General features: G+C 43.1%; 3 protein-coding genes across 3 annotated transcripts; 2 read left to right on the top strand and 1 right to left on the bottom strand.

Annotated features, from left to right (window-relative positions):
- On the bottom strand, positions 1 to 1,378 carry Bfra_012311 (putative dienelactone hydrolase family protein; the record flags this gene model as incomplete). The annotated part of the gene is made up of 6 exons (XM_037342628.1): positions 1 to 155; positions 212 to 575; positions 692 to 843; positions 1,109 to 1,149; positions 1,215 to 1,257; positions 1,315 to 1,378. The coding sequence occupies 6 exons, from the start codon at positions 1,376 to 1,378 to the stop codon at positions 1 to 3; spliced, it is 819 nt and encodes a 272-aa protein (XP_037187612.1).
- An 848-nt stretch (positions 1,379 to 2,226) lies between these two features.
- Positions 2,227 to 3,277, top strand: Bfra_012310 (putative cdp-diacylglycerol-inositol 3-phosphatidyltransferase pis protein; the record flags this gene model as incomplete). Its single annotated transcript, XM_037342627.1, has 3 exons — positions 2,227 to 2,401; positions 2,457 to 2,833; positions 2,888 to 3,277. The coding sequence occupies 3 exons, from the start codon at positions 2,227 to 2,229 to the stop codon at positions 3,275 to 3,277; spliced, it is 942 nt and encodes a 313-aa protein (XP_037187611.1).
- A 2,638-nt stretch (positions 3,278 to 5,915) lies between these two features.
- Bfra_012309 (uncharacterized protein) lies at positions 5,916 to 7,971 on the top strand (the record flags this gene model as incomplete). The annotated part of the gene is made up of 2 exons (XM_037342626.1): positions 5,916 to 6,389; positions 6,442 to 7,971. Coding segments are annotated over 2 exons (2,004 nt in total), but the record flags the coding sequence as incomplete, so codon positions are not given.
- Between the last annotated feature and the right edge of the window lie 1,867 nt (positions 7,972 to 9,838).

The raw sequence follows: 9,838 nt of genomic DNA, 5'->3' as shown, positions 1-9,838 counted from the left end.
CTAACAGATATCTTCTATTTTCTGCTCCTTTCCATCATGAGGTCCGAGATCTAATTTGAGAGTTCGTCCGAAGAGTTCAAGGAGGATCTCGAAACAGATCTTGGAGATGGCGGGGTCGTAGCGACCTTTTGAGAGTTCGTCGCGGATGAATGCGTCTTTGTGTTTCGTGTTAGCATGAAGGAGTATTTGATATTGAGGAATGAAAACTTACGCTGAGCCCACGCAACCTCATACCAACTAAACACAATCCCCTTCTCTCTCAAAGTTTGTCTGATAAGATCTCTTCCCTCGGGAGGTACATGATTATCCTTGCATCCATGGATCATGGCCAGTTCACCCTTGATTTCCGAGGCACGAGCGAGACTGTCGTCTTTTTTGCCGAGACCGAGAGTCGCGCTGTGGAGATCGGTGGCGAAATATGTTACTGCTGCGGCGACACGAGGATCGAGAGCACAGCGGTAGGCGAGGTGACCGCCGAGACACATTCCTGTGCTGCCGATGCGGCCATTGCAGGTAGGGAGGGAGAGGAGGTAGTCGATTGTTAGGGTGGAATCTTCGTCGTAGGCTTCGAGGGTCTGTGGGTCATGTGGTGAGAAATGGATTGATATTTAAAAAACAGTATAGGAGATGTTGATCTCGGATGTATAGGGGCTCAAAGTTGCAGTCGACATCTGATGTTGAAGGAACATACCTTTGTGATCTTATATTCATTGCCGGCATCAGTTCCGGGAACATCATAAGCGAGCGGTTCTGGGCCGGTAAACTCATGGTATGATGAAGGTGCTGCGACTATATAGCCTTGTCCAGCAATCTGTCTTGCGAATCGGGCAACTGGTCCAGTGACTTTTATGAGGAAAGTGTCAGCATGTACTCCCGTATATTTATGTGTAGCACGTGAGTGCGGGGTTGTAAGATAAGAAAGTAGGAAGAGATGGGGTATTGTGATCTCCCATGAGCAAGCCCCGTGGGACTCCAATCGATGAGTTGTCACTTGAAAATCTATCTCTCTGATAAGGATATGAAAAACTCAACGGAGACCAATGATATGACATGAAGAAATATACAGATTAAGGAAGAAGTTGAAACACCCCACCAAACCCCCACTAACCTTGATAAATCTCACTGAAAACAACAACACCGGGAAATCGTCTATATATGACAAAAGGCTTCAGCTTTGAACCTTATTAGATAGTAGAATAGATTGCACTACACACGCTTGAGGGTAGTTGGGGATAGTAGGATGGAAGAGAAAGATTCCTAGATGTGATTAGCGGGGATTGGTTTGCGTTGAGGAGGGGGGTAATCAAGTTGTACTCATAGATCCTTCTTTTCCTCCAGCTTTCGTTGGAACATCATGGTGAGTTTCCTGGATTAACATTTTGGAGATCGAGGTATAAGATGTCGCTGGTTATTGAGGGTATGTGGAAGCTTGAAGATCCCAAAGTCTACTCAGACAGTTCAAACAACAAGAGACGAGAGATATTGGTTGATATTGTCAAAACGCAGCTTTCACAGCTATCAATGAATGTTCGAGCATCAGATGTTTTCCGGAATGTAGGTCACCGTAGCCCCTCGTTTGAATTTGTGCAAATAATAATAAATATGGGATGCTGGTATGGTAGAACCGTTTTTTATTAGACCCGACACTTCCGAGTGTAAGGTTAAGGGGGTTTTAATCCATGTCATTGAATTTTAATCATCCCCAGTAACTGGTATTGATGCTGGCAGCTGCAAACACATTTCATTGATTGCCCTATCCTTTTATTTTTTGGGCTTGCATGCATGCATATGAGAGAAGAAGTGAAGTCCAAATCTTTTAATAAACCTGCGATAAGGAATTTGGTTCTTGACTTTCTACCCATTTCACCCATTTTACCATCCTACCGTCCTACCATCCTACCCATTTTCTAACATTCCTTTTATGACAATCAATCACACTTCCAATAACTATCTTCCATTTCCCACATTATACTTTGAAGCTTCTATTTCGTTTCCATACCCCGACATTTCTACTACATCATCTTGTAATTAAGAGGTTCTACGTATTAATCGAAGCTTTGGCACCTACCGAGTTAACAAATTTTACCTACCTCGACACAGCTTCTCAAAAACCTCCACGCCAACCATTTCCTCGAGTCCAACTCAATACAACATTGCTGTTCACACCACAACATCTTTCCGCACATAATATCATTGAGTTGGAAGCTTCTCAATCAATATCAAACAATGTCCAGTGTCAAAACCAGACGACAAACAGCTGCTGCTTCTACACCATCAACTCCTACGCCCGCAGCTCGTGAACAAGTCATCATGAATGGCAATGGTAATGGTTCGGCACATAAGTCTGAAGAGGCTGTGCATGTTAAAGAAAACATATTTCTCTTCTGGCCCAATGTTATCGGTGAGCTTCCTCAAATCTATGTGCGAACAGGATGGCGCATGCTAATCCTTCATAGGATACTTTCGAATCGTTCTCGCATTGGTTTCTCTATACTACATGCCCCTTCATCCACGTACCTGTACTCTTCTCTACAGTATCTCCTGTCTTCTCGATGCTCTCGATGGATATGCTGCCCGCTACTTTGAACAATCTACAAAATTTGGTGCGGTGTTGGATATGGTGACCGATCGTTGTACCACCGCCTGTTTGCTGGTCTTCCTTTCTTCAGCCTGGCCTCGATGGGCTCTTCTTTTCCAAGGACTCATCTCGTTGGATTTGGCTAGTCATTACATTCACATGTATGCGACTCTTGTTATGGGAGGAGGAGATACCAGTCATAAGCAAGTCGACAAATCTCGAAGTTGGATTTTGAACTTGTATTACACAAATAAGGTATGTACACTTATGCATGATATTTCTACTCTTTAAACTAACAAAAGATGATAGACTGTCCTGTTCCTCTTCTGTGCTCTTAACGAAGTTTTCTTCATCGCCCTCTACCTCCTTTCCTTCTCCTCTCCTCTGCTCTCACCATCTCTCCTCCAAGTTACCAACAATGGCGAAGCAGCAAGCACACTCGTCCCCGGAAGCCCCTCCAACCCATCTGCCGCATCCCTCTTTGCCAATCCCTACAGCGCCGGCGCATTGGAGCTTGCGCGCGCCAATAAGATGGATTCAACCTGGCCATGGATCATTGCCGGAATCTCATTCCCCATCATGGCAGGAAAACAAATCATCAATGTCGTACAATTGGTCAAAGCTAGTCGATGGTTGGCCGAGGGAGATATTCAAATGAGGAGAGCAGCTGGATTACCAAGACAGTTAAAGGAGAAATGATTTACCCTGTGACAGGAGATCTTTTTTTTCTTTCTTCTTTTCTCACTCTTTGTTCGATTTACTCTGCTCGAGTCTTTTCGACTCATTTGTGTATTGTTTGGACCTTTTAAGGTTCTCTTTGCACAAATCTACACTTTGAATGTGTAGTTGTATCAGATATTTTGGCTCATGTATAGTGCCGGGTTTTTGCATTCATTCATCTATTTGATTGACTGTTTATTCACTCATTCGTTATATTTATTTTGATCTTATACACATAGGGAGCATAAGGTAGAAGAGGAAATGGCGTCGGGATTCATTTGCAGCCATCTTAAGTCTTGTATGATTGATAGGCATGTGAAGTTGGGTCTGTAATGGGAATTGAATGATATTCAATATAATGATAATATTCAACTGAATCTGGACTGTTAAATGTATGTACGCGTGTGTGCGAGAAGAAGTATTGTGAATTCAAGTATTCATGTGAAGTGATTGACAATGTATGTATGCATGCATGTGTGTATGTATGAGTATAGCTAGTAGTAAAGAACACGAAGAGAAAAAGAAATTGTGAAACATGCATGCATGCATGCATGCGCTAGGTGAATCAATTGATGTATATAGGGTACGGTAGAACTAGGGACTTGTGGGCGTTGGAGGTTGGAGTCACGACGGGAATGGAACAGATTGAAACGAAACGAAACGAAACGAAGCGTTTGCTGGTTGGAAGATTCAATTGATGATGTGGGAGGGGAGGGGGGTGAAAGATATGGAGTCGGTACCTACGTATGCGGTATGGAGTACGGAGTATGGATGGATGATGGATGATGGATGATGGATGGATCGTGAAGAAACGGTGAACGGTATGTATGTGTAATGTTTATTGGTGTTTGGATGGATGGAGAATTTGGATGGAGTCTGGACTTTGAGATGGAGGTCGCGTGAGGGTTTGGATGCTGGACTAGATGATTGTTTAAGGGGGGTTTGGGGTTTGGGGTTTGGGTGTGATAAGGTGGGTGGGTGGAAGTAGAGAGGGAAGAAGATGTGGAAGTAGAGATGGAAGTATGCTTTTTGGATTTGATGTTTGATGTTTGATGTTTGATGTTGGATGTTGGATGTTGGATGTTTGATGATTGATAATTGATAATTGATAATTGATAATTGATAATTGATGTTTGCTTATTGTATCGGGATGGGAGGAGATGTCATCCCTAGATCTGGAATAGATGGATCAGATGGACAGAAGCGAACGACCTACACCTTGCTAACTGAACGATGCTAATAACTAACTAAACCGGATATCTGGTTTAGGAAAGACGAGATGTGGAAAAGAAGCAAGAGGGCGGGCGGTACCTGGTAGGTAGATATAAATGTAGATATGTATATACTAGATAGACGATAGATATCAGCATAGGAGATTGCAACATCATACCTAGATCTGATATCTCCTTCCTCTTCCTATTACATTACATTACATGACATTCATCCAGTGGCAAGTCCTTCATGGATGGCCCAATTGTAAATTGTTGAATTGGGTTGAGAGGGATTGTACGAGTCTTCAAGGGGTTCACGTTGGATTATTTGGTATCGCTCATCCTAGCCTTGTAACTTTGTAGGGAATATTGGATGGAATGAATGGAATGAATGGAATGATGGATTGATGGATTTATGGATTGAAGAAATGAATGATTAATTGATTGATAAGGTTTTACCGTACCAGTCTTTGCAGATTATTCTATTCATAGATACGATACGTTGAGTCAATCATTGATAATTACTTATGGGAGGAGATATCTGCCCCTCGGTCTGTAGATGTTTCTCTTACTTTTGTAGTTATTCCGATGTGTATCTCTCGAAGCCTATTATAATATATAATCATTATAATACATAATATATAATATATATAACATGTAAAATATAACATATATACCATATAAAATACAACATGTTTTATATAACAGGTAAAAGATAAAATATCCTCGACACATATTTCAACGTGAAACTACAAACCACATACGAAAGGACCTAATAAATCTCATGAGTTGTTACATGTCACATGTGACCTTCTTACCCAGTTATATCGACCTCCTACCTGCCCTCTCACTCATACATAATCCCCTGGTCATGGCGGGGGTTTTCTTCCCAAACTTATTAACCCTTTCAAAAACGACGTCCGGTAATCGAAGTATTCACCTCTACGTGTGAAAGCCAAAACTACGTCCGCTAATCTCTTCAACTTCACTCAAGTCACAAACTCGACTCCACTCATCCTTCACATTTTCGCTTCTAGAACGAAGAAACCAAGGATTAATTCCTCCCCACCCCTCCCTTCCCCTCTCCACTCAAACTCAATCAATCCAATCAACGTTCCTTCTTAGACCGACTTATGTCAGTCCTCTGTAATTCTTCATTCTCCCTAGTACTGACTGGGTGTCCTATCTCATACCATACTTCCCATCTCAAACCCAAAATTCCTACTTAGTATGCAATGCCATTCACAAGCTGGATAATAGACCAGGGCCATAATAAAATCTACTAATACATGACAACCACAAACCACCACAACACACATCACCCATTTACTTTCCATCACAACTTCAATCGGTTCATTCTTTTCACTTGAACTCTGGTATGCATCGATATAATAACAAAATTAGGGATTCATCATTTCCATTTCTTCCTCCCACGACTCAACTCTCTTCAAGATCATGTCAGCTACGTCACCCCACCACGAACTCGATTCGATCCAACTCCGATTGAGGAGACGGTGAAGAAAGTGAGAAAGTTTGCCGTGGAACCGGTCGAAACGACGACAAGAAGTAACAAGAAAGAGAATGTAGAGCAAGTCGAGAATGCTATAGAAAAGAAGGACTTTGCCGCTGCCCCGCCCAAGAGACGCTTCCTGCCTCAACCCGTGGAAACTACACAAAAGTCAAGCAAAGCAAAATCACCAAGTCCGCTGCCAACTCCAGAACTTGTTCCCGAGTCCAAATCACAAGCTCCAGCTGCTGCAGATCCATCGGCCCCAAGAAGAAGGTTCACACCTCAATTAATAGAAACGTCAAAAAGGTTCAAGAGATCTACCACTCCTGGCCCGGCTACCTTGCCTACTGATAAGACTGACATAACACCGGTATGCTTCGCACTTAAAGTTCTCCTTGTCACTCGGTATCTAATGTTTCCAGGGTACAAATCATATCTATGCGGAGAAAAAACGAAAATATATACGTCCAATACCAGTTCCTTTGGCACCCGACAACACGCCAGTTTCTTCCTCCGCAGATATCCATTCCCACATTCCACTTTCACTACCGCGTCGACAACCCTCAATGCGCCCTCACAATAATACTAGAAAAAGCACGCGATCGAATTCTTATCAACCAGAATTAGACCCTATAGACTCGGATGAGAATTCACAGGAAAATTCGGAGAACGAGGATGAAGATGCCGAGTCCACACCGTCTTTATCTGGATCACTGGGATCTTCGGAAGATTCCATGTTAAAGATGCAAATGGCACGAACGCGAGAAAGTTGTGATGAGAGATTTGCGGGTTATCTCCTGGCACTAGCTGCTAAAGCTGCCGAGAAACAACTCATGGAACAAGCATTAGCGGCATTCCCCAACGAGTCGGCTTACGAGATTGTAGAACATTTCTACGATAGGGAGATCGACACAGCTTCCGAAGAAGATTCCGTAGAAGGTGTAGGCATGTTAGTGGATGATGCACATATTCAGGAACTTCGCAGAAATTCTACAGAGGTTGGGTGGGCAGCGAAAGAAATGCAACAACATCAGGAGAATTTGAATCGGTTGAGAGAAGAGGAGACCAATAAGAAAGTAGCTGAGGAAGCCACAGCCCCAACATTTCACGATCCTTTTTGGACAAATGGAATGACGGATAAAACTCGACCAAGTGGCACTCCTCAAGATAAACAAAAGGAAGCTGAATTAGTTCGAATGCGTAACGCAGCTTCTCCTCCAATGCTTGGTGGTGATTTAGTCTTTCGCATGTGTCCTTCTCCAAAGGCGACAAAATTCGAATCCGATCAACGACATGACGTACAACCACACCGAGTCGAAGATGGAGGAGGTTTATGGGGCGGTTATTGTGTTGCCGAGGAAAATGAACAATACCTCAGCCCGGATGTTGTCAAAAGACCACAAATGATTGCAACCCCGCACATGGAAATGGATGATCCGTTTTCTTCCGCGTTTTCAAATGCAACGCCAAATATTCCTGCCAAATCATCCGAGAGAAACAAGGGTGGTGTTCATATGCTCAGTGGACTCGATGATAGGTTAAAAGCCGAGGTGGCGAGGTCAAAATCTGAAGATATGTTGTTGCAGGAGTTTGATGATACGTTTGTTACACAAGTTTACAATTACCTTTCCCTCGGATATCCATCTTTAGCTCGGCAATATGACGAAGAGTTGGCAAAGATTTCTCAAATTCCGGAAGAGGAATTGAGAGTAGATGACAAGAGTCAGAATATCAAAGGACATATTGGTTTAGTGGCAGTTGATGGTCATGTAGAAGAGAAGAAAGGGAAATTTATTAATGGGGAAAGAAGTGAAGGGGGTTATGGTGCTAGGTGGAAAGCGTTACGAATATATATTCTAGAATGGGCGCGACAACATCCTTCCATGTCGAATGGTGCATCATCACCTAGTGCTTGGGGTGTAAGAGCTAGGAGGGGTAGTTGGGCGATATGATTAAAAATTTTACATCGTACGAAATCTGGTTTCAAGGGGTAGAAATTTCGTTATTCTTTAACGAAGCGAATCAAAGTAGTTTGCGAAAGCAAGACAAAGTAGAAAGTTGGGCAAAGGCGTTGAGGGAATGTTTTCTTTTTCGTTGCGTATATATACTTATGAGACAAACGGCAGCCTTGGGATGTTTATTTATTGAGATAGGTTGAGGTTTAAGGAAAGGGACGGGAAGGGAATGGAATATTTATTGTTAGTAAATTACGAGTAGTAAATTTTTGGGGATTGGTGATAGGGAATGAAAGGGAAGGAAAGGAAAAAGTGGTTGCTTTTTTATGATGGGTTGATTGTTTGTATATGATATTGTGGGGTGTATTGAGGGGGGTAGATGAGGGGAGATGGTTGTACAAGGAGGAGTGGGAGAATGGTAAAGGATGAATGAAAGGGTGAGTAGATGGATAGATATGTATGGGTAGATTATATATTTATCGAATGATAGGTTTATGGCAACAGTTTCGTGGGTATGTGAGTGCTTTTGTGGATTTGTGATTTGGTGATGGATATGCATTGTGAATTGTGGATTCAACAAGGGCTGATTTTGGGAGAGGAGGAGTTGTAGATTCGGAGATGGATGAATGGAGATGGATGGAAGGGGGGAGGAATAAGTAGATGGAGAAGAGTGGTGAATGGATAGGTGAGTGAGCAAGTGAAGTGGAATGGAATGGGATGGAAGGGAGGGGAGGGGAGGGGAGGGGATAAAGGGTGGGTGGAGCGAGAGACGGAGAGAGATGAATGAGTAGATGCGAATTGATGGATATGAAGGGAGATAGGAATTGTGAGGCATGAGATCATGAGATTATGAGGTTATGAGAGTAGGAAGTATGGCATCGCGTATTGAGTTTCAAAGGTGCAGAGCCGCAACCCCGCAACACGGCAACGGAGAGGTGGAGAGATGGAGAGTAGCGTGGGTGAAAGTGAGGAGGTGGAAGATGAGGGATGAGGGATGAAAAGGAGGAGCGAGAAGAAATGGTGAGGTTCTTGGAAATGGATCGAGACGAGAGGTGGAGTTTGGGGGCGAAGGGAATGTGTGGGGTGGGAGCAGGGGGTGGAGAGATACATGGGAGAAGAGAAAGGTAAGATTTCATATGTGTGCAGATAGATGGTGTGTGTGTGTGTGTGTGTGTGTGTGTGTGTGTGTGTATTTAAAAGTTCATTTACATAATTCAATGATTGGATAAATACCCTTTACGAAGAGCCTGGAAGATAGGGGAGTGGGTGAGCGGAGATGCGATATGATCATTTTAGGGGGGGGGTTGGAGAGAGGAGAATGGGTGGTGAGGAGAAAGCAGTTGATGGAAGAAGAGGATTGATGGGGAGGAATGGATGGATGGATGGATTTGGAATGAGACGGGATGCTGGATGGTAGAGGGGTGAGGATGAGGATAACCATGATCATGGCAGGAATGAGATGGAAGTAGGATGGGAAGAGGACAGGTACAAGGACACAACGTGGCCAGAGTAGAAGCAATCACGCGATGGCGTCTACGCTTTCGAGAGTAGAGTAAGCAATTACCTGCATATTTTTTCACAGTAGAAGATCAAGATCTTTGTGGAAATTATGGAAGTTTGAAAGAGGAGTGTGAGTGTGGATGAAAGCTTGGGAATTGTAAGTCATGAATTTTGGAGGGAAGAAACTGATTTACGTGTTACATGTGGTTGGATTTAGGATTGGGGTATTTACTATGAGGTCTTTTTTGGTATGTATGTATGTATGTATGTATCTTTCTTTCTTTCTTTCCCTTATGTCTATGATAATTAATGTGAAAAGATCGGGACTGGAATTGGGTTGGAATTGCAGCTAGTGAGATTTGGA

The sequence above is a fragment of the Botrytis fragariae genome (assembly GCF_013461495.1).
Source record: "Botrytis fragariae strain BVB16 chromosome Unknown tig00000270, whole genome shotgun sequence".
NCBI lineage: Eukaryota > Fungi > Ascomycota > Leotiomycetes > Helotiales > Sclerotiniaceae > Botrytis > Botrytis fragariae.
The sequence above is the reverse complement of the archived record's forward strand: the minus strand, read 5'-3'. Positions and strand labels throughout refer to the sequence as shown.